General features: G+C 53.4%; 1 protein-coding gene across 2 annotated transcripts; it reads left to right on the top strand.

Annotated features, from left to right (window-relative positions):
• Positions 1-4,752: 4,752 nt before the first annotated feature.
• Csk (C-terminal Src kinase) lies at positions 4,753-22,845 on the top strand. Of its 2 annotated transcripts, none has more exons than XM_038321558.2 (13): positions 4,753-4,962; positions 18,228-18,304; positions 18,646-18,759; positions 18,873-18,985; positions 19,247-19,466; positions 20,289-20,382; positions 20,574-20,639; positions 20,718-20,817; positions 20,916-21,006; positions 21,208-21,281; positions 21,379-21,574; positions 21,655-21,741; positions 21,980-22,845. In XM_038321558.2, exons 2-13 carry the CDS (start codon positions 18,290-18,292, stop codon positions 22,160-22,162), a joined length of 1,353 nt encoding a protein of 450 aa, XP_038177486.1. In that variant the 5' UTR covers positions 4,753-4,962; positions 18,228-18,289; the 3' UTR covers positions 22,163-22,845. The 2 variants fall into 2 exon arrangements, with proteins under 2 accessions (XP_038177486.1, XP_038177487.1); XM_038321559.1 differs by lacking the exon at positions 4,753-4,962 and adding an exon at positions 11,167-11,244.
• Positions 22,846-23,830: the final 985 nt, after the last annotated feature.

Here is a 23,830-nt window from a genome sequence, read left to right as displayed (position 1 = left end):
CCCTTGGGTAATAGGGGGTAGGAGGATCAGAAGTTCAAGGCCATCCCCAGAACTTGGATCTCCTAGGTCATTTGATACTCATGATGAACTTCCAGTCTCAAGACGGAGGTTAACAGTGTGACATCTCTGCATTCAGGCATGGGCCCTTCCTCCTACTGGCATTATTGGGAAGTAGGAGCTGGGATATTCTGTGGCACAGTGGGGGAGGGTCACCTGGAGGGCAGAAGCCCCCACCTTTGCCCTCTGGGTCCTGGTTCCTTTGGCATCTGTGAACATCAGCCAAGCCAACCCAGGCATTGGCATGACGACAGTGGCCACTTGCTTTCTCCTGGTTTCTGTCCTTTCCTACGTACTTGGGGCCTGGAGCACTGGCCTGGTCTTTGTGACCACCTTGCCATCCATGTTTGTTCCACTGTTTCTTTCCTTTTGTCCATCCTTTCTAACTCAGTGGAACCCGGCAGCAGGGAGGTAGGGTTCACACAGGGGGCCTGAGCGACCCTGGAGCCCATGTTCTTCCTTCTCGGTCCCCCTACCTTCCAGGAGCTCCAGCTACTATGTCCTGTCTCCATGCTCATTAGGTTGTGTGTGAGGGAGATGAAGAGGTCAAGGCCGTGGAACAAAGCTGGAGAGGCAGGTGCCACCTCTAGGGAAGTCAGCCCAGGCCCTCTGCTCTGCACTCCGTCCAGCCCCTGTGCACTCTGCAAGGGGCACCTGCCCTGCAGGAAGTAGGAGACTTTGCTGGAAATCTCTTTAATCTTGGCTTCCTGTTTTCTGCCCTGGGGGACGCCCAGAGTGGCTGAGTTTCAAGCTACTTCACACCAGCTTCTCTAAACTATCATCTCTGAACATAAAAGCTGGGGGAGGGGAAGAGGCAGAGAGAACTATAGGAACACACTCCAGTAAAAGTGCTATAAGCTCTGGACCACCCAACCTGCCACCCCCCCCCCAACAAGCTCTGCATGCAGCTGGGCCATCTGGTCCTTTCCCCCCAAAGCTGCCAGAAGTCTTTGGCTCCATCACCCGTCCCATCCCCTTCTCCGGCCTCTCTTTCTTTTCTCCACTCTCCTGGGGCTAGCCTCATCACCGGAGAACAAGTGATTCAGTCTGGGAGCACAAATCTTCAATGCCGACTTGACATATCTGTATATTACAGGCACTCAGACTCAGTTTAACCAAAGTTGTGCACTAGAGTGTTTCCTGGCAGCACCCCACCCCGCTCGCTGAGTTCACCATCTCCCAGGAGCTGGGCTACACCAGAGGGTCATGAGGCTCTTCATAAACTCTCCTCGTGGACAGCTGACCCTAGACATGCCTGTCTACTCCCCTCCACCTGTCAGCTTTGCCAGGACCTATGGCCTTCTTCACCATGTGGACCATGCAACAACACACTCTTGGCTGAGCTTTGTGGGTTTGTTATGGTTTTTGTTTTGTTTTGAGGTAGCGTCTCATGGAGCCCAAACTGGCCATGAACTTCCTCTGAGGTCATGCATGACCTTGAATTTCTTATCCTCCCACCTGAATATGCCATTTTGGGGATTCCAGATATGGATCACCATGTCCACTTCATGCTGTCTAGGGATGGAACTCAGGGCTTTATGCATGCTCGGCAAACACTCTACCAACTGAGCCACATCCTGAACCTTAATTAATTAATGATGCACATACCCCCTTTACTGGCCTTTTTAAACACACACACACATGCACTCACGTGGTGTAGGGGGTTCACCCATACCACAGTGTGCCTGTGGAGGTCAGTGGAGTCTGTTCTCTCCTGTCGTGGGATCCAGGAATCAAAGTCCCGTGTTTTGGGAGCAAGGGCTCTTTTCCTGCTGAGCATCACACTGCAGGGCTGCTCCTTTTTCCAGTTCCATCCCCCTCTTCACCGCTTTTGGTTCTGTCCATTGGGTGCGCATGGTCTTCAAACACTGTGGCTGATCAGACAAGGTTTTTTTTTTTTTTTTTATTTCTTCCTTTTCTGTTTTGGACAAGAACCATGGTGTCCCCCCCCCCCCCTCATCTCCAGCATGAAGATCAGGCTAGCTAGCTTTAATTCCCAAAGCCTGGAATTCAGGAAGGTTAAATATATTTCCCCTCTTCACTTTACTGAGAAGAGGTGGAGCCAGGATTCAAATACAGGTTTATTTGATTCCAAAGTTCACATTCTGGGTCCCAGCTCACTTAGGGAGACAGTTGAGAGGGTTTATGGGTAAAGGAAGATATATTGGTGGTAAAACTGGAGCAAAGATTTAGATATTAATTCAGGGCTTTTCCCCCCAAGTCCCCACAGCCTCCCAACCACCTAGCCCCCCTTTTACCAACTAATTCAGACAGAGGAGATATCAATCTCTCAATCCCCCCCTTCCAGAGGGCTTTGCAAGCTGCTAAAGCCCTTCCCTTCAGGCTGAGCAGCACCCCCACCCCCCAATTGGGGCTATATTATCTATCATTCCATCTTAACCTCAAAGGAAAGAAAGCAAAGCCATGCATGCACACACACATACACAAAGACACACATGTACGTGTGTGCATACACAAACACAGGCATGCATGTGAATACATACACACACATACACAAACACACATAAGCATGTGCGTGCGTACACACACACACACACGCACGCACGCACGCACGCACGCACACACGCACCATCCCTCCAGGCCTGTTATCTTGCTGAATCTGCACCATCTCTCATGAAAGAGGTATGCTCTCAGCCTGATCTTACTTACAGAAGAGGAAACAGCTCAGAGACCTTAGGTAACTAGTTTCAAAGCCACACAGCCACACAGCTCTTAAACTGAGATCTAACCAAGATTTGATCCCCAAATCCCTGGGTTGGGCTTTTTTCCCACTATGTCACATCTAGCTCTGAGATCTGCTGGATGCCTCCTCTGTGTGTATCCCTAGAGAATTGGTTCCTTGCAAGCAAACTGGTACTGGGCATGCTGGGTCAGAGGGCTAATCTGTAGTCTCCAGGAGGGGAGGTGGGGGTTGAGCATGCCCAGGTCCTGCTCCTTTCACCTGAAGTTTGTGCTGTCTGCACCTCTGTCTTTTACAGGACTCTTTACTGTCCTCTTTTGTTGTTGTTGGTTTTTTTGAGACAGGGTTTCTCTATGTAGCCCTGGATGCTGGGATTAAAGGCATTTGGACCACCACCCTGACTGCCCCTTAGTTTTACTTTGTATATAACTTTCCAACTCTGTGCCAGTGGCCTCACTTCTTTCCCCCTGAAGAATTGACCCACCCCCCAACTGGCTGCTTCCTTCAGTACTGGTCCTCGGACAATGCTCTAACACCTAGAACCGCCAATGGAGCTTCTGGTTTCTCTCTTGTTGCTCTACTTCTGTCCTGTGCCCCTCTCATGCCTGAGCACAGCTTGCTCTTGTAGCAAAGAGCAAATTGCTCAGGGAGGATCCTGAATCCTCATTAACAATGGTGTATAATAACAGTCCGGGTTTAATTGAGGACTCACCACGTGCCGCTGTGCACCAAGCACTTTAAAGCTATTAACTCATTTCCTCTCCACAAAACCTTACAAAGTTGGTGGTATTATTTTTGCTCATCTTTTCAAACAACAATGCAACAGGGCAGACAGAGGTTAGGTAACTTATCCAATGTTAACACAGCCATTGACAACTTCCTTACTGATTCCAAGCCAAAATAAAGTTCAAGAAAGTCCTATAAGATGTTCTTTAGAGCTTTTGCCCCTGTAGCTTGCAGGAACCCATCTTCCACCGCTCTCCCCTAGCCACAATGTAACCCGCAGCCTGCCCAACTATTTATAGTCCCCAGAAGCCACCGGGAGCTCTCACTGCTCCCTGCCTTTGTGCATGCTGCTCCCCCAGCTCTATGAAATCAACCCGTGCACCCTTCTTTCCTGTTTCCTGTGAACCTTGTACACTACATTTTCGTTTTATCAGTGTGTTCTTTGCGAGAAACTATTTGCCCCAATCCCGACTGAGAACTTGACAGAAATAGGTCTTTAGATGTGGACTCCAGAGCAGGGACCCTGGTAATTTCAGCCCCCCAGGATATGTTTGTGAAGGAATAAATACATGCATGCTTCTGCCACGGAGGAGTCTAGGCCTAGCCTCCACCCTAGCAGGGGAGATTCGCCTAGAGAAGGTTGGGATGTTGGCTCTAGTGAGCTGGTGGCTCTCTGGAAGGACCTTCGGAAGCCTTCGCCAAGGCCAGCTAGTGGGGGCAGGGCGTGAGCGCGGACACACCCCCTGCATTCCCTCCAAGATCCAGCAGAGGGCGCCGACCCACGCCCCGCTACGCGCCGGGCAGGCCCCCTCGCGCAGGCGCGCCGCAGCGGGCGGAGGATCCGGGCCGCGCTTCCTCTCGCCAGGCCTGCGAGCTTCCTCCCATCGGAGCCCGGGCGAGCTGAGGTTGGCCGCCGCCGCCGAGCCTGCCGCCTTCCTTGCGCTCCCGCGCCACCCCGCACCCGGCCCCGGGAGGTCCCACCGGGGTGGGATCCGAGCAGGGCCAACCCGGGCCGCGCCGCCGTCGGGGCCGTCCCCGGGCCAGCCGTCCCTCCCGCCCCGCCAGCCTCCGGCCGCCCAGCCTCCGGGGTGTGGGGCGCGGGCAACCCCCGCGGGCCGCGATCGAACGCCCGGGGCGGCCCCCGGCGGCCGGCGCGACGTCCCCAACTCGAACCTCGGTGGCCACGTTCGGAAGCGGAACTCTGCCGGGGCCGCGCCGGCTACATTGTTTCCTCCCCCCCGGACTCCCTCCCGCCCCCTTCCCCCGCCTTTCTTCCCTCCCCGACCCGGGCTGCGCGGCCGTCCCCCCTCCGGTCTGGCCGTCCTTCCTCCCCCTATTTTCACATCCATACACCTCTTTGTACCGCACCCCCTGGGGACCCCTGCGCCCCTCCTCTCCCCCTTGGCCTCATGGACTGTCCTGCAGGCCGCTGATGCCGCCCGCGGTGAGGTGGCCTGGACCGCAGTGCCCCAAGAGAGGTGAGTGCTGGGCAGCCCCCGAGGAGGTGGGTGTCCGAGTGTCCCGTGGAAGAGAGGAGGTCGCTTGTCCCGCCTCTATGGCCACCACTGCCGCGTCCACACCCATCGCCCCCCCCACCTCCTAACCGGGTTCGAATTCTCCCGGGAATCACTGTCAGAACATTACTGGGAGGGAGCCACGAAGGAGGTACTGCCCTACACCACAAGAGACTTAGGTTAGCCGAGTCCTACTCCTCAAACCCGTGTGGAACACAGAGTGGGAAGTGGCTGGACCCCGAGGAAGAGAATCAGTATGGGCTGGGAAAATGGGCTGTACTAGAGGGAGTTTGGCCCTTCCTGTTCAGGGCCGCCCTGAACATACTCTGACTTGCTTGGTTCTGCGGTCTTGCTGGCTCCTAGCAGCCCAGGGCCATGCCACCTCCCTTGAGCCCTGCTAGAAGCCTGGGTCCTTGAGCTGAGTCTGTCACCCTTGGCCTGCCAGAGGACCAGGCTTAAAGCAAGGGACCTCTGACCCTTGGGTGGAGAAACTGGGCAGAGCTTCCAGTCTGAGTGGAGGTGACACTGGACATTAGCCCCCACCGTTAGCACCCGGTCAGCCCATTTCCCAGCTCCTCAGGACCCAGGCCAGTTGTTTGGAAGGGGTGTGTCGAGTCACTGGAGCTTTGGAGCTTAAGTTGGAGCATTTTTTTTTCCTTTTCGTACACTAGGGAACCGAGGCCCAAGGGGCAGGTCATATTCCAGGCGTCTCTGGTGGAGGAAGGCTAGCTATCTTCATCCCTATTCTGCAGGGATGGATTGCTGTGGGTGGAGGGCAACCAGGCTCATTCTGCACCTACCAGGGACACAAGCAGTCAGTCCCTAGCCTGACCCAGGAGGGACCTTGTGGGGTGAGCACGTGTTCCCCTGCAGTGGGCTAGAGAAGAGAGAAAGGGCTTCCGGCCCTAATGCTACCTCCTTGTGAGCTAAGACATCATGGGTATTGCTTGTGAGACTTCTTGGTGCCTGGGACTGGGTCCTTACTGCTAGTGTGGAGACATAGTGGAGTGGAGTGTACAGAGCCTGGTCCTGACCCCGCCTTCCCCACATTTCCCAGCTGGCTCGGTCAGCATGGGGTCAGCATGGGCAAAGTGGGAGACAGCCTTGGCATGTAAGTATGGAGGGGCGGACACTGTGGGACTTGTCTCTTCTGCCTCCCCGTCCCCTGGGTGTCGTGGTGTCTTGGTATGGCCACAACAGGATCAGGCCAGAGGCAGCAAGAGTAAGGTTGATAGTGCAACAGGATCTTCTAGATCCCTTCAGGATGCTGAGCTAACTGTGCCTAGGCCCCCTTGGAACCACAGGCAGTTTTGTCCTGCTTGTTTAAGGTTTTTCCTGGTGCCCTAAGATGCACTGGGGGGCGGGGGAAGGTGGAATACTCCCCGCCTGTGAGGCTATACTCACACAGTCTCATGCCCAACCCGAACTTCCTGTCCAGCCTCAGGGGCTGTGGCTGGGCCTGACATGGCTGGGTGCTTCTTACTTAGCTGTAAGGGTGTGGCCAGGGTCCAGAGGCCTTTTAGAAAGCAGCTTAGCTTAGGCTAGCACACGTTCATCAGAAGCAGCCGCTCTCTGTGTGTTGGGATGGGAACAAGGAAAGGCCAGGAAAACAGATGCCGTCCCCACTACAGGAGCACTGCTCCTCAGAGGCCACTCCACCCGGAGTGTCCCACAGCGGGTGTTGGTGAAGGGGTAGATTCCAGCTTCCCCCATGCCAGTACAACCAGTACAAGTGGGCATGGAAGCCATAGTATGACCCAACCTCCCTAGTAATCCTCCTGGATCCCCTCCAAGTTGGTAGGACCGCCCACATCCATTTCTAGGGTTCATCTTTTGAAGGATTGACACATAGCCCTCAAAGAACAGAGATGTTGAATCTGGGAAAGAGGGTAGAGAGATCTCCTCATGCCCGAGAGTATCTGTCCCAGATGGGAATAGCTTCTCCATAGCTAAAATGTTCTGAGTACCTGGACCAGAGCTGAAGGGCTGATAGGACCTAGGAAAGCCAGTCTGAACTCACGTAAAAACTATACCTGCATTAATTTTAATATTTCGCAAGTACTGAGGGCCATATGTGGTGGCATGCACCTGTAATCCCAGTACTGGGGAGGCTGAGGCAGGAGGAGCCCAAGGTCAAGGCCAGCTTGGGTTCCAGACTGTGAAAGAAAGAAAACAAGCCCCAGAAATTTTAGAAGGCAATGTAAGATTACCCACTAATTGCCAGGCAGGGACTGCTAGCATGTTAGCCCCGTGTTCCTGATTTTCTTCGTTCATTGCTGTTGCCATTCAAGCATCTGCTGCCACAACTCTTTCTCCATTTACTACTGTGTCCCTGGACATTTCCTGAGCTACCTGTCATGGTAACTGCCTCTAAAAAGCTTCAGGGTATTTTCAGGAGCTCTGCTACAGCATCATCACCCGAAACCTCTCCCTGAGTGTACGGTGCTTCCATCTGTCACTGTTGTGGGCTGTTACTACACACCCCGCAAGCAGCTCGTAGAGCATAGACAGCTTAGCAGCCAAGCATGTGGATTCCAAGCCCAGCCATCCCATTGCCCCCTGAGCAGAGCTAACAGGTACAGAGACCCTTCTACTTTAGAGGACACTGAACTAACCTACCAAGAAACTAGAAAATGCCGGGGATGGTGGTTAGTGTGGCTGCCTTAACGTGGAAGAAAGATCCCTGAGCCATGGTCCCCAGAATGGCTGTCCCCTCAGCTATCATCAGTAAAGTGTCCCAGCCCCTCTGAAAGCCTCTGTGCCTGTGTTGTTGGCTGTTGTGTCTATGCTGTGCCCCCCCACCACCACCTCCATCACCATGTGATAGACTGCCTCAGGGCCGGGGCTGGCCTTGGAACCACAGACTGCCTGTTGCTGTCCAAGGCCTGACCCAACCCATTCCCCTTAGTAGACTTGGAGTTGAGAGTAGCCGCCTACTACTACTGCTTCCCGGCACACAGCGGTGGTGCCCGTGTAGCCTTGAACTTGAGATCCCTCTGTTGCTGTCCGTCCTCAGAGCACTGAGATTACAGGTGTGCACACACCATACCAGTCTGAAGAGTCCCCTTGCCTCCCAGATTTTGCATGACTGTCCTAGGCTGCATTTTCCAGTGGAAAGTGAGGGTTCCTTAGGAAGCCAGGGCTAGTCAGGCCAGCCCCAGTTTTCTTTGGTGGCCAGGGAAGGGGAAGGGTTAGAGTCTAGAGTCTTGGACCTGGGAGTTAGAAACTAGGCTTATGTGTCAGTGTCCCCCTTTCCAAGTGCTCCCCAGGTCTGAACTGATGGTGTATCTCTTGACATTCCTTATTGTGACTGGAGTAACTGGAGTTGCCCTCCAGACCACACTGTGGGCAGTGGGAAGAAACCAGTCTCTGCTTGGCACACCCCGGGCCCAAGAAACTGTAGCTAGCCCTAAGTGACTATAGTGTGGCCCTTTAAATACAGAAGTTCTCAGGCTTTGTAGCTTGGGACCCTGGCTGCCAGACTTCCCCTCTCTCTCTCTATGATACTGGTGGCATGAAAATGGGCATTACTACTGCCCTCCTGTCCCATAACTTCAGTAGGATGAGGTCACAGGGTTGGAACTTGCCCAAGATGCTGGCCTGGCTGGGGTGAGCCCTTGGTGGCTGTTTCTCAGTTTCCCCCACCCTTGGTTAGGAACAGGATGGGTGGAGGAGCAGGCTGCTCCCTAAACCCAGCAGGGAGCACTGCTTCCCTCCTCCCTTCTGGGTCCCTTCATCCAAGGGCTGGAAATAGAATTCGCTAAGTAATGATTAAAGTCAAATTCAGGCCTAAAAATAAAGAGCTGGAGAAGGAAGAGCCTGTGTGCTCCCTGCATGGCTGAGGGAAGATGTGAGAGGGAAAGACTGACATTGGGTGGTTGAGCCCTAATCCCTAGAGTCAGGAGTGCTCCAGGAATTGGGGGATGCTCTCTTATTGGGTGCGATGCAGCCTGCCGCACCCACTGGTTGTAAACTGAACGAATGGTGTGCAGGATGAGAGAAGAGAATCCCATTTTCCCCCTGAGGAAACTGAGGCTCACTGAGTGAAGTGACTTGCCCTGGACTAGCAGGGAGCTCCCCTGAGTGTAGGCCCCAGGACTGGAGGGCCCCACACAGCCCCGCCCACCCTGTTTTTGCTTGCTTTCTCTTCCTGGTTCTGTGAGAAGGACAGCTTCTTCTAGCTCACTAGTGCACACCCTCCAACCGCAGCTTCCCTCCGCCTCTCTTCCGTGGCCTGCTGTGAGCAGAAGAGAGCTGCTGGGCGCTCCCCTGGCTGCCCTGGGCTCTGCACGGCTGGAAGGCTTGTGGGCGGGTGAAACCTGGGTGTCATCCGACCCGTACATCCTGGCTGCTGCTTTTCAACCCAGCCCAGCCTGGCACCTGGTCCTCACCCAGCCTCAGGCGTTGCAGCCTTTAATGTGCACACTACAGGGGGAAAGGATGGGAGGGTGAGCTCCATTACTGGCTAGAGAAGAGGCTGGGCTCAGGGAAGCCTGGCAGGATAAGCCTGTGGTTCCCTGTCCAGCAAGGCTGCTGGGATCTGCATGAGCTAGAGCAGCTTGGAGGCCTTCCTGGAAGGAGAATAGGGCTTGTGAAAGCATTTGAGGAGGCGGCAGAGCCAGCAGTCCTTGTTGAGTGGTTGTCCTCTCAGGGACTGCTGTCTACTCTGGGTTGCTTGAGACAGCATGATGTCCTGATCTGTCTGTGCAAAGGCGGGATGTGCAGACAGCCAGGAGTGAGTGCAGGTGTGCCTCTGCTTGCTGGAGCAAGAGGGACATGATGTCAGTAGCTGTCCCTAGCATTCCTGTTCTGTCCTTTTCAGGATGTCATATGATCTGCCAAGGAAAAGTTGGAAGGAGGGCTGTTAAGCCAGGTTCCAATGTAACTAAGTTTAAGTCCCTATTGCAGCCCTTGGAAGCTGGTGGCCGCCTAGGTGGTGACCATTGGCAGGCTTGTTTCTTCCCCTGTCTAGCAGGGATCTACCGGGGCTTGTGACAGGTAGAGGGGAGAGGAGGATTAAGTAGCTGATGTGGAGCCTCGAACCATGTTGGAGCAGCAGGCTGTCAGCCACATGCTTTTGTTTTCCCAGTCTGCTGGTGGGGCTTGATACCCTCCCCCTAGGTCTGTCCCTGGTGCTGTCTCGGTAACTTAGCCTCTGGGCTGGGTGCTCTGCCCATGCTTGCTCTGGTGGTCCCTTGGTTGCTTTTGTTTGCTTTTCTAAGGCAGGGTCTCACTTTGTAGACCGAGCTGGCTTCAGATTTGCCTGTCTCTGCCAAAAGCACTGGAGATGAGAAATCTGCCACCCAGATTTGTAGACCTTTATCTTAGTCGCCTGGGCCTCAGTCTCCCCTCTGTACACGGCAGGGAGAAGTTAGTGGTGTGGAACAACGCCGCTGCATGACTTTAAAGGGTTGTTAGAGGTTAGCGGAGAGGCTGTATGTAAATACAGGCAAAAGAAGATGCAAAGACCTAGAATCTGTTCTAAGGGGTGGGGGCAGAGGCCTCGGGTAGGACCCTGGGGAGACCTGGAGGCCCAGAGGCCCAGTGCCTGTAAGTAATTAGGCTTCTGAGTGGTAATTAGAAACCTTTCTGGGCCAGCAGTGGCAGCCTCTAGCCACAGTGTACCCTGGGGAGGAGGCTCCCCGTTAACCTCCCCTTAACTCACCCCTACTGCTCCTAAACTGCCAGACAGGATTTCCGGTCTCGCTGAGCCCCAGTGCGTGCTATAATTTGGTTCTTTAACATTTTTCAGCTATTAAACTCGGCCCTCCTCTTAGGTCAGAGGTGCTGGAGGCTGAGGGAGCCTGTGGGTGGGGGCAGGGCAGCAGGCCCCAGAGCCCAAGCCAGGCAGCTTTCCCACCCCTCTTGCTCAGAGCTCTGCGCCCCAAAGGTGTGTGCTTTCAGACCTCCGGGGCTTCTGTGCAATGGGGGTGCTGAGGGCCTGGCTGAACTGCTGGGATAGTGGGAGCCCTCCAGCCCCTCTGCCTAGTGTGTAACTGGGTAACAGTGCTGCCTGCCAGAGAGCCCTCTGCAGAGCCAGGGGTGGGGCTGACTGTGGCTGCCAAACCAGCTCAGCTGCTGGCTGGCTGCCCTCTTCAGGTGCTCAGCCCACTGCAGGGGGCGTGCCCAAGACTGCAACTCCACCTTTGCCCCGGCTGCCCTGTGACCTATGGGAAACTTCCTTTCGCAGCCTTGATCAACTCTCTCAGCAATTCCATGTCGAGTCTTAACGCTGGCCTGCTCTAGGTACTCCTTTCCCTGTCCTTCCAGCTCCACTCACCTCCTTCCTGCTAACTGCTAGGCACCTCTGGCTCTCTTCAGTCTTTTTAAGGCACTGGGGGTTGGGGGTGGGCACATGGCTGTGCACATGCTTGACCACTAAGTTATACCCATGTTTTTTGAATCATGGACACACCTGGTCGATTGAGGAAGATAGGAGCTTGGAGTGTATTTTGTTGGAATCCTCAGTACCTCAGCATAGGCTCAGCACAGAGGAGAGTTCTTATACCTCTAAGCCTCCTCAGCCTTCCCTCCTCCTGCTCATCTTGACCACCAGACCTGACATGAAGTACAAAAGAAGGCCCCTGAGAACCCCAGCAGAGTGAGAAGGCAGAGGACCTTCCTGTGTTGCCACCACTGGTCCCCCTTCATGCACGTGCGTGTGCGTGTGCGTGTGTGTGTGTGTGTGTGTCTGCAGACAGTTCAGTTCAGCTGGGTCCTGTAGCAGGACCAGAATCTCTGTGGCCCGTAGCGCCAGTCCCCCCAGGTCTCTGGTACACTTCCCTTTTCAGTGGGTATTTTTAGCTGCGTGTAAACAGTTTCTGAAGGCTCCCACGCCCCATTAAGCAGTAGAGTTTTGATGAGGGGGTAGGGCTGGAATCTTTTGACCTACCCTAACCCTTTGCACGTGCCTGGTTCTGGGGGTCTGCAGCTGCCTTAGGGCAAGGAAAGGGCAGCCTGGGACTGTCTGGGCTCCTACTTTCCCCCACTTCTTACCCGCTCCCGGACCGCCTGAGGCTTCAGCCACTGACCTCAGCGCTTGGGCACAATGCCCAGCCTGTTCCTGGGACCCCAGCACAAGGGCTTCTGGGAGCAGGGTTTAGGGCAGGAAGTTAGAGAAGCGTTGGCCCTGCCACAGTCCCAAGCCCCTGTCCTCCAGCCTTGTGGGGGTGGGAGACAGCTGCTGACCCTTTGGGGTTAAATATAGTCCTATTGGTTGCAGAACCTAGCGTGCCGTAGCCGGCCAGGCTTTTCCCTTTCTTTGGTTCATTCATTCAGTACTCATTACTGAGCAGCAGCTCTCAGCCCAGCCCAAGCTGGGGATGCAGACATGAGTCAGAACCCAGCTCCTCTCTTCTACCGACACAAAGCTCCCCTTCTACCCTCAACTGTAGGTCGCTGCTAGTGAGGTCCTTCGCTGGAGCACTGTGACATGAGAGACCCTGGAGGCAGGACCAGCTTGCACAGCTAGAGGACCAAAGAAGGCCTCCTGGTGGAAGTGGCTTTCAAAAGTGGTGTATTTCAATTTTATTTTTAGGGGCAAAGTAATATAGATGTTTATAGCTTTAAAGCAAAACTAGGGACTGCCATTATCGCTCAGTTGGTATTGTTTGCCTGGCCTTTCTAAAGCCCTGGGTAGACAGGTTCAGAAATTTAAAGCTATCCTTGGCTACATAATGAGTTAGAGGAACAAGTTTTCCTTTAATTCAGTCCCATCCCAGAGGCCACCTCTGTTGTCTGTCTCTCTCTGTCTCTCTCTGTCTCTCTCTCTCTCTCTCTCTCTCGATGTATTTATTTTATGTGTGTGTTTTCCTTGTGTGTGTGTGTGTGTGTGTGTGTGTGTGTGTGTGTGTATCACGAGCATGACTGGTGCCCATGGAGTTTAGAAGAAGGTGTCAGATTCCCTGGAACTGGAATTATAGACATTTATGAGCTGGCATGTGAGTGCTGAAAACCGAACCCAGGTCCTCTGCAAGAGCTGCAATTGCTCTTACCTGCTGTGCCATCTTTCCAGCTTTCTCCGTGTCTCTCAGAAACTATCTAGGCATCCCTAAGCTTAGGAATGTGTATTTGTTTTCTGTAAAACATGACTTGAGAGCTAGGGAAATGGTTTTGCTGGTAAACATGCCTCCTCCAAGCTTGACCGCCTAGGACCCACATGGTGGGAAGGGGAGAACTAATTTCCACAAGTCACCCTCTGATTTCCACGTGCACCCACATGGATATAAAATAAACGTGTGTGATAAAAAATTTAAAACAACACAATTTACACTGAGTGTGCTGGTGTATGCCTGTAACCCTGTCCTGGAGACTGAGGCAAGAGGACCTCGGGGTTTAAAATCTATCAGGACCACATAGCAAGAAAGAACCTGTATCAAAAATTCAAAAACACCTTGGCATGGTGGCACATGCCTTTAATTCCAGCACTCAGCAGCCAGAGGCAGGAGGATCTCAGTAAGTTTAAGACCAACCTGTTCTACATAGCAGATTCTAGGATAGATGGAACTACATAGAAGACCCAGTCTCAAAAAACACAAACAAAAAAATCCAAAAACAACAATAACAACCACAAAACAAAAGCCCTACCTACAATTTGTAGTACAGTGTAGGTCATTTGTGTCTGTTTGCCTTTTTTTTTTGCTTTGTTTCAAAATCACCAAAAAGCGGAAATAATTAATATATTGGATATTTGAAGGTCCTTTGCTCGTATTTACCCATTCTTTAACATTTTGCCACATTTATATTGCTCCTTTTGCTTTTTTGTTTTGGGGTGTGTGTGTGTGTGTGTGTGTGTGTGTACATATCAAACATGCCACAGTCTCAGTCAAAGAACAACTTTGTGGTGGTTCTCTCCCTTCAGATTTGGAACTCAGGTTGTCAGTCTTAGCTGCAAGTATCCTTACCTCCCTTGGTTTTTTTATGGCATCGCTGGGAGATTGGGGCCTTGGGCGTCACGTGCGTCCCGGTTTGCTTTCCTACAGTCATCTGTCTGGAAATGGGCGCATGCACGTTTTTGCTTTGTTAGTTGCCAGCATCATGTCTCTTACTCCGGAGAGTTTGGTTCTTTAGTTTATTTTCTTTTTTGTTTGTGTGTAGGGAGCTGTGTAAGTGTGTGTGTGTGTTCATGTGCGAGTACTCTTATGTACATGTGAATATGAAAGCCTGAGGTCAACAGCAGGTCATTCCTTAGGAGCTGTTCACCATATTCTTAAGATGGGTCTCTCGGTAGGTTAGGTGGGCAAGCCAACAAATTCCTGGCATCACAGGGATTGTAAACTCATGCCACCAACACTCAGACTGCTCTGGTTGCTTGGGACCAAACATGGGTCTTCACGGCAAGCATTTTGCTCACTGAGCTATTTCTTCAGGTTCGTCTGTCTGTCTGTCTGTCTGTCTGTCTGTCTGTCTGTCTGTTTGTCTTTTGGTTTGATTTCTCTGTGTATCCCTGACTGTCCTGGAGCTTGCTCTGTAGACCAGGCTGGCCTCAAACTCAGAGACCTGACTGCTGGGATTAGAGATTGTTTTGTTTTTTAAGACAAGATCTCACTTTGTAGCCCAGTCTGGCTTCAAATGTATAACCTCTGTCCATTTCTCTTTTTTTAAATATTTATTTATTTACTTATTATGTATACAATATTCTGTCTGTGTGTCTGCCTACAGGCCAGAAGACGGCACCAGACCCCATTACAGATGGCTGTGAGCCACCATGTGGTTGCTGGGAATTGAACTCAGGACCTTTGGAAGAGCAGGCAATGCTCTTAACCTCTGAGCCATCTCTCCAGCCCCCCTGTCCATTTCTTGCCACCACAAAGAACTCCTATTGTATTTTGCTCTTTTGTTTGTACAACAGTAGCAGCCCCCATCTGTACCTCAAGGCTGCACAAAAAATTCCTGGGATGATGGGAGAGGGCAAGTAAGTGGGCAGAGTGTAGGTGTCTGGGAGTAGAAGTGAGAAAAGGGACAGACATGGTGCTTAGAAGCTAGAAAATGAAGGACATTCCAGTGACTTCCCAAAGGTCACACTTCGAGTCAGTTATAGGGCCAGGTCCAGGACTCAGTGTCCCTTACTCGTAGGATAGCTGTCCTGAACTACCTTCCTAGAGTGACTTGGCCCTAAGGTCAAGTGATCCCACAAAGGACCGTCTTCTGTGCCTACCCCCTGGCTAGTCGGAAGGTGGCTTATAGGAAGCACCCTCTTGAAGCCGCTCTGGCTAGAGAGGCCACAAGGCAAGCTCTAGCCAGGACACTGCAGCTGCTCAGCCTCCTGGCCCTGGTGACCTCACCATGACTGACAGGATGGAGGATGTGTGGGAAGGCATGCAGTGATCCAGGTGCCAAGAGGATGGCAGGAGGCAGGGGCTACCAGGAGGGCAGGGAGTCCTGGCCGAGGGGCTCAGGAGTCTGAATGTGAATCTCACTGGAGCTATGACCTCAGGCAATCTGAGCCACACTTGGGGGCCTCATCTATGAAATGGGGTTGGTAATAACAGCCCCTCTGTTTCTCAGCGTCATTAGGATTGGATGAGCTGTGAAGTGCCAAGGATAAGGCCTGACACTGAGTAAGTGCTCAGAAAACGGGGCCTGTGATTATTTTTATTATTATCATCAAGGCAGCAGGGAGGTGGCGCAGCAGCTGCAGGCCAGGAAGGAGTGTTTGCAAACTGACAGCTGGAAGGGTGACTAACAGTGCCCAGCCTCCGCTCCCTCCTGTGGTGGCAGCAGTGAGTTTTGAATTTGGGGAAAGTGGAGGAGGTGTGGTGAGCTGGTGAGCTAATAAGATCTCCATAGAAGGGCCCTACAGTTGGGGGCTCAGCCAACAGCAGTGGGACCCCAGCTCACGCTCAGGCTGTGTGTCTTGGGCAACTTCTTGGGCCTTGGCTTCTACTCCTTTAACAGGGGAAGGAAGGCTCACAGCTCTCCACAGCATGTGGTCCTCAGGGCCCAGGAGCTGGTTCTTGTGCTCATGCTTGCTCAGTCATGGAAATATGGGGTATGAGGGGGTGGTTCCTATCACACTTCCTGGGCCCAGTCTAGACAACAAGTTTGATAGGCTGGCCTCGCCTCTCGGTGCAAGAAGGGCTGTTTGTTCTGGAGGGGACAGGAAGCAAGCCAGACACTGCCAACTCTGGGGTCGCATTCCATTCCTTCCCTAGCCTCTTTGCAGGGGGTTCACTGTATCCCCTTTCAGGACGAGGGCATATGAGGCCCAAAGGGTTGGTTCGTTCTCTCCAGGTTGGCATGTCGATAAAGCCAGATTCAAAGCACAGGTCTGTCTAGCTTGGGAGTGCTGGTCAGTGCCTGCACCCTTCACCCTTGCTTCTGCTGGACTCTGGGAACATAGGCTCCCTGAAGAAGTCCCCCAGGCTCAGCACCCTCAGGGTCCAATTATAGTTCTTCACAGTGCTGCATTGCAGGGCTCATGCTAGGGCCTCTGGAACCCTTCTCATAGACAGACAGACCAGGGTGCTTGGGGTGGGCTTAGCAAGTTCAGGGTCACAGAGCCCAGAGGCTGGTTGATTCTGCTTTGCTTCACCAGCTTACACCCAGGCCAGTTCTTTTTATTTATTTTTTTAATTTTTATTTGCATTGGTGTTTGTGTGCGTGTGTCTGTGTGAGGGTATCAGATCCCCTGGGACTGGAGTTAGAGCTTAAGCCATGTGGGCTCTGGGCATCAGCCAGGTCCTCTGGAAGAGCAGCCAGTTATCTTGACCACTGAGCCATCTCTCCAGCTCCCTAGGCCAATTCTCCAGGCTATGCCTACCTTCTGCACACCTTGGCCAGGATTGGCTAATAGATTAAGCTTTTCTATGTTACTTTTTCTGGCCCATCCTCATAAAAGAAGGTCTTAATCGTGTAGCTCAGGCTAGCTATCTCTATGCCTCACCCTCTACCATCTGCCTTTCTAACAAATACCTTTTTATATAAATTTTTATTTGCTTGTTGCTCATGAATTTGAAACACACACACACTTTGTGCTAGGGTTTAAACCCAGGGTCTTGAGCATCCTACGCAACCACCGACCACTAAGATCAGTCTCTACTCCCACCCTCTACCTTTTGAAGTCTTCCAGTCTTCAGGGCTCAGTTCCCATGCTTCCTGCATTGGGTGTACGTGCAGGCGTGCATGCACGTGTGCCGGCACTTACACCGAAAGTCCTCGTCTAGTGGTGGAGTACACAGCCATAAATGCAATGGCTAGACCTCACCTCTCCCATCCCAAGTGAGTCTGTCATGTAACCATGTGACCACAGAAGGGCCACTGGGTGTTTCCTCACCAGAACAGGAATAGTAGCCCCACTCTCTCTGCATTCTTCTGAGGTTCTCTGAGGTCTGGGGCCACATTTGGACCAATAGTAGTGTGACCTGTGTGTGCAGACATGCTTGTTGCTCTTGAGGAGTGATCTAAGGAGTTGCCATTACAAAAGTGCATAGACATCCATAGCTGGCAAGCTGCTGTGGAGCAAGCCTTCTCCGGCAAGGGGGCTCAGACAGTCCCCATAGCCAACCCCTTGAAGTCCCCTCATACCCTGGCCAGTTCTTTTCTCTGCAGACATCATCCTAACAGGCCTGGATTGGTTTGGCCAGATTTTGAACTTGATACAAAGGGAATCACAAACCTTGTGCTTCCCTGTATTCTATTCTTTGGCTGAGAATCCAAGGCTGATGGGTGGCTGAGGTGGGTCATGCCACTGCCGTACAGAATTCCCTTCTGTGTCCTCTCCCTGTTTCGTCTACCATGTTTTCAGCACCTGGGCAGTTCCCGGTCTGAGATTTACTGCAGAGCACATCCACCACAGGAGAGCATCTGCCCCTCCCCTGGTGGACATGGGCTATTTTCTCGTGGGTGTGCACTTCAAAGGAGGCAGACATTTACCTGTGCAGAGGCTTCTGGGGCAAGTTTTGTAGCCTGTGAATTTGCACAGAGTACAAGTGACTTTCTTGGACCTCTAGAAACCTGCCCAGTTTCAGAGTTTCCTGACAACCCTCCAGACCTCATTGGTCCTATTGGTCATTCTGTGGGACCTAGAAGGCCCCCAGAGACGTAGAATTGATGGCCACTTCTCTGGGACTCTTGAGTCTGTGTGCATCTACCCGAGGCTAGATAGAACAACCCTGGATCCATGTCTCAGTTCTTGGAAGCTTTGGCACTGCTTTGAAGGGGTTGATGATTACCGAGTGGGTAGGGGTCATCTCTTCTCAGCCTTCCTCAGCTTGGCTTTTCTCCCGCAGCTCTAATGGTACCAAGTAACAGATTGGCCTTCCTGTAGCACGGGGACGCCAGATCTAAGAAGATGTCGGCAATACAGGTACCATGGGGTTGTGGTGGGCACAGAAAAGGCAATCCCATGTTCCACCATCTCCAGTCTGGAAAAGAGGAGGTGCTTAGACCAGCCTATTCCCCATGCCCAACCCTCCATCCTAGTCGAGACCTTGAAGTAACTTTAATTCCAATATGCTCTATTGGGCACAGGGCCCCAAACTGGGCTACAGAGGAATTTGAGCTGGAAGGAACTCGGTATTCTCTGGAGAAGGGTACTTCCCCAGGTTCATGGAAGTCAGCTAAGATGCTTTGGTCCCAAGGGCACTGGGGCAGGTGGGCAGAGAGGGGCCCCAGGCTGCACCCACACACCTATCCCTTACCCTGTAGGCCTCTTGGCCATCCGGTACAGAATGTATTGCCAAGTACAACTTCCATGGCACTGCTGAGCAAGACCTTCCCTTCTGCAAAGGAGATGTGCTCACCATCGTGGCCGTCACCAAGGTACTTGGGGACCTTAGATGCCTATTCCATTCTTTCACCTTCAGGGATTCCTTCTGGGTTTGGCTCCCCTACAGAGGGAGGCAGACCTGAGAGTGTGTCTGGTCCCTCTCCAGGACCCAAACTGGTACAAAGCCAAAAACAAAGTGGGCCGTGAGGGCATCATCCCAGCCAACTATGTCCAGAAGCGTGAGGGCGTGAAGGCGGGCACCAAACTCAGCCTTATGCCGTGAGTACCAGGAGGAGGGCTGGAATCTCCTGGTTTGGGGAGAAGAAAGGAAAAGAGCCCCGAGTAAGGGGCATTGTAGAAATGGAACCAGAGGTTGCACCTAACAGAGAGGAAATGGGGACCCAGCAGAAGAAAAAAGGGGCAGGGGGAAAATGATGCCCTCAGATGCCTGACTGGGAGTTGTGGGAAGTTGCACATGAGAGGCTGATGGGAGGCACCTGGGTCAGTGCCATTGTGACCCCCAGCCTTGCCATCCTCCAGCTGGTTCCATGGCAAAATCACACGGGAGCAGGCCGAGCGGCTTCTCTACCCACCAGAGACAGGCCTGTTCCTGGTGCGGGAAAGCACCAACTACCCTGGGGACTACACACTGTGTGTGAGCTGTGAAGGCAAGGTGGAACACTACCGCATCATGTACCATGCGAGCAAGCTGAGCATTGATGAGGAGGTGTACTTCGAGAACCTCATGCAGCTGGTGGAGGTGAGCGCGGAGTGTGTGTGCCGGGGGACTCCCCTTCCTCCCCACACTCAGACACACCCGAGTCCACCTAAGGACATTTAGCACAAACCTGGCCCGACCACCTGGCAGAGTAACCTGGACACGTTGACAGCTTCTGGGAGTCGTTGGCTCCTCACACCTCAGTGGAGCACCTGTTGTGTGCCAGGGCCAATAGTATTTGGTCCCCATAGTGCCCCAACAATGGCCCCAGCTTATAGGTAGGGACACAAAGTTTCAGCTCAGTGAAGGTCTTCCCATCTATATGTTGGAGGTGCCACTAGGCTTTGAGCCCATCTGATCCAGAGCTCACTTCCCCTGCCACTTGGAACCTCATGGCTGAATGTGTACTTGGCCATCAGGGTCCTTGAGGCCTCTGTACACCCACAGGTTCTTGCAGCTCCCAATGCCAGCTCTGCCAGCTCTGCCAGCTCTGCCCAGGCCATATTTGGCATCAGAAAACTGTAGGTTCCCTCCAAGCTTCCTCATCCCGTCTCTAGCTTACATTGGCCCTGAGTACACCTGGCTCAAGGCTGGTGTAGGGAGCAGGCAGGGCTTTGCTGTTTACCTTAAGATGCTGGTGAGGCCCAAAGCAGTAGTGGCAACTGGGAGTCTAGTAGCCCAGGGTGGGTGGGGTCACAGGCTTCCCACCCTTCTTGAAAAGAGGAACCCTCTCCACACAAAGCAGCTCAAGGCTCTGTGAGCTAGCCTCTGCTGCCCTCTGGTGGTCAGGCCTGAGCCGTGCATGAGTCAATGAAAAGTGAGGCCCAGTGGGTCTGGTTCTGAGGGCCTGCCCTCCCTCTGCAGCACTATACCACAGACGCCGATGGACTCTGCACACGACTCATCAAACCAAAGGTCATGGAGGGCACAGTGGCGGCCCAAGATGAATTCTACCGCAGTGAGTGCCCACTACACCTCCCACACGCCTACTCCTTTCCCCCCCGCCCTCCCCCCGCCTTCTGTCCTACCCTGGCGGCTTGCAGACCTCAGATATCCCACTTCTGAAAGAATTTGCCTTGCATCTGTCATCTCAAATGACCTCAACTAGTGTTCACCTCACTGACTGCTGCCATTCCGCCCCGCCCACAGGTGGCTGGGCACTGAACATGAAGGAACTAAAGCTGCTACAGACGATCGGGAAGGGGGAATTTGGGGGTGAGTTGAGTGAACCTGGGGGGCGGTTTGAGAAGCTTCAGGAGTCCAGGAAACAGCACCTCTCCCTTCTCCCCCCAGATGTGATGCTGGGTGATTATCGGGGCAACAGAGTCGCAGTTAAGTGTATCAAGAATGATGCCACTGCTCAGGCCTTCCTGGCTGAAGCCTCTGTCATGACGTGAGTAGAGACAGGCATAGGGTGGGCAGGCTGCCTGGGGCCTGGGTGGAGGGGAGGAGGCTGGCCGAACTCTGACCACCCTGTCCTGCCTTGTCCAGGCAACTTCGGCACAGCAACCTAGTCCAGCTACTGGGTGTGATTGTGGAGGAGAAGGGTGGGCTCTACATTGTCACAGAGTACATGGCCAAGGTAGGTGCTCCTCAGCCTCACCCTGTCCCTCCTCCCAGCCCCTCCACCTTGGCCACACTGAGCTTTGAAGTTGCCAGTCTTGACCAGTCGCTTATTGACTGACTTTAAACAAGTCATGCCACCTCTCCAAGCCATGGTGTCCCAAGCGTTCTGGTCCTCCCCTGTCCCCCTCCCTCACATCCCTTTCTGTCATTCCCACAGGGGAGTTTGGTTGACTATCTTCGATCACGTGGTCGTTCGGTGCTAGGCGGAGACTGTCTCCTCAAATTCTCACTGTGAGTGATGCAGCCTGGGGTGGGGCTAAGAATCCTGAGACCCCTGCCGTGCTATGGGAGCCCCAATCTGAGGGACGTGTGGCTGTCCTGTCCTCAGAGACGTCTGTGAGGCTATGGAGTACCTGGAGGGCAACAATTTTGTGCACCGGGACTTGGCTGCCCGGAACGTGCTGGTGTCTGAGGACAACGTGGCCAAAGTCAGTGACTTTGGCCTCACCAAGGAAGCTTCCAGCACTCAGGATACAGGCAAACTGCCAGTTAAGTGGACAGCTCCTGAAGCCTTGAGAGAGAAGGTGAGCAAGGGTCCTGGTCTGGTTCACCCCCTCTCCCGAGCTTCCTAGGGTTGATGCTGATTGTCTTATCCACATGGCAGAAATTTTCCACCAAATCCGATGTGTGGAGTTTCGGAATCCTTCTCTGGGAAATCTATTCCTTTGGGCGAGTGCCTTACCCAAGAATTGTGAGTATGGGTCTGGAAGCCATTGCACTGCAGAAGCTGTTGGCGGGATGACAATAGTAGCATCCTATGGGAACTGCCTCCCCTGCTGGAGCCTAGTACCTCAGCTCTGTCCTGAGGAACTTCCGGGCCGCTCCCTGACCTGGACCTGAGGCAGGACTGAAGGCTCTCCCTAAGAGGAATTCTGGGTAGGGGTCCTTTCTGTGGTAAGGCACTGAACTCACATGCCACCTGCTTACAGCCCCTGAAGGACGTCGTCCCTCGGGTGGAAAAGGGCTATAAGATGGACGCCCCGGATGGCTGCCCGCCTGCAGTCTACGACGTTATGAAGAACTGCTGGCACCTGGATGCTGCCACGCGGCCCACCTTCCTGCAGCTTCGAGAGCAGCTGGAGCACATCAGAACCCATGAGCTGCATCTGTGACCTCTGCCTCCGCCTAGGCCATGGGCCTGCAGGGACAGGGCCTAGAAGATCACAGATCTGGTGCCTGCTGCTCACTGGGCCTGAACTTGAACTGAGCCCCAGCGGGCTGGTAGGCCTCTTGCCTCTGACCTGCCTGTCCCTTCTGGCCCCCCAGGGACCCCACCTAGGCCTGGCATCTTCTCTCATGGACCCACCTATAGGGCTTGGGGCGCCCACTGAAGGGGCTGAGAAGGGAGGAGGACAGGAGTGGGAGGCAGTGCCCACGGTGGTCAGCCCTCTCTTGGCCTTCCATCACTCGCCTTCTTAGAGTTTTATTCCTTGCCTTTTTTTGAGATTTTTTTCCGTGTGTTTATTTTTTATTATTTTTCAACATAAGGAGAAAGAAAGTACCCAGCAAATGGGCATTTTACAAGAAGTACGAATCTTATTTTTCCTGTCCTGCCCCTGGGGGTGGGGGAGGAATCAGCCTCTCTCTAGGGACCGATCACCCCAGCCTGTTCCCCATCCCGTGTTCCATGTCCAGTGTTGCCTCGGTCGCCTATGTTTGCGCTTGACCATGTTGCACTGTTTGCATGTGCCCGAGGCAGGCGTCTGTCGGGGGCTTGGATTTCATGTGCTGTGGCCGCTCACCCACACCTTGTGAGATGGAATCGTAATAAACCACTCCCATGAGGACACCGCCACCCAGCCTCGGCGCTTTCTCCGCCGAGCCTGCCTGTCTGCCCAGTCGTCTGCCCATGCCATCTTGTCCATTCCTCTGTCTCTGTGAGTGGGGCTGAGAGGGAAGCATGGCCAGAAGATGTAGCCGCCTCTTTGTGTCAGCTGCACGAGCCAGTGTCCTGTGTCTGCCCATGGGGGAGTGCTCACCGCCTGTCCATTCCTACCAGCTGCCACCTGAGCCCAGCACCGGGGCTGCCTTGGGCCCTGGGACCAGCCCGTGGGATGCTTCCTGGGTACTCTGGCTGCCTCTCCTGTCATGTTGTCATGGTCTGAAGCACAAAGAATTGGAATGGAAATCCAGGCCTGCCCCGATGGGATGTGGCCCTGGGACAAGAGCCCCGATAAACATGCCTCAGAAGATAACTCGGGTGATGGAAAGGGAGCCACTGATGATTCTCACATTTCATCTAACATGTGACAGCTTTGCTTTTCCTCACCCCTACTGTGTGCCAAGCCCTGACCTTCCTGGGCATTGCATGGATTGAGGCAGTTTCCTTCTGCCCCAGCCGGGGTAGACTAATGGGAAATGAGGGTGGGCCCTGGGCGTTTCTCCCATCAGGTTGTCCTAGGGTGGTAGAACTCAGGTGGGTAGGAGAGACTTGATTCATTTGAGATAATAAGGAGGTTCCCTTTGTCTCCTGGTCCTGGCCCTCCCCCAGCTACAGGACCCGAGCCCCAGGAGTTTTGGCTTGAAGCATGTCTTATGTCTACCTCCCAGACCCACCATTTTCCTGTCCCTCCCAAAGCAACAACTTTGCCCACCAAGGCCCCCTCTGCACATACTGCAGGCTGATTTTTGTGAGAAAGAGGCAGCTCAGTCATTCAACTGTAAATGTCCAAGTTTCTGCTGAGTGTAGACTAGGCTGGATGATTCCAGCAGGTAGCAGCGTGGACCCTGTGGAATTCATGGTTGAGAGGACAGACACACAGACAATGATAGGCTCTTCC

Source organism: Arvicola amphibius, chromosome 3 (assembly GCF_903992535.2).
Source record: "Arvicola amphibius chromosome 3, mArvAmp1.2, whole genome shotgun sequence".
NCBI classification, from domain to species: domain Eukaryota; kingdom Metazoa; phylum Chordata; class Mammalia; order Rodentia; family Cricetidae; genus Arvicola; species Arvicola amphibius.
Note: the sequence above shows the minus strand (reverse complement) of the source record. Positions and strands in the feature narration are given on the sequence as shown.

What these genes read in the sequence shown, in the direction of transcription:
- Csk (XM_038321558.2), top strand. An exon ending in CCATCGTGGCCGTCACCAAG is followed by an intron (nt 18,760 to 18,872) that starts GTACTTGGGGAC and finishes GTCCCTCTCCAG; the next exon opens with GACCCAAACTGGTACAAAGC. An exon ending in TCACAGAGTACATGGCCAAG is followed by an intron (nt 21,007 to 21,207) that starts GTAGGTGCTCCT and finishes TCATTCCCACAG; the next exon opens with GGGAGTTTGGTTGACTATCT.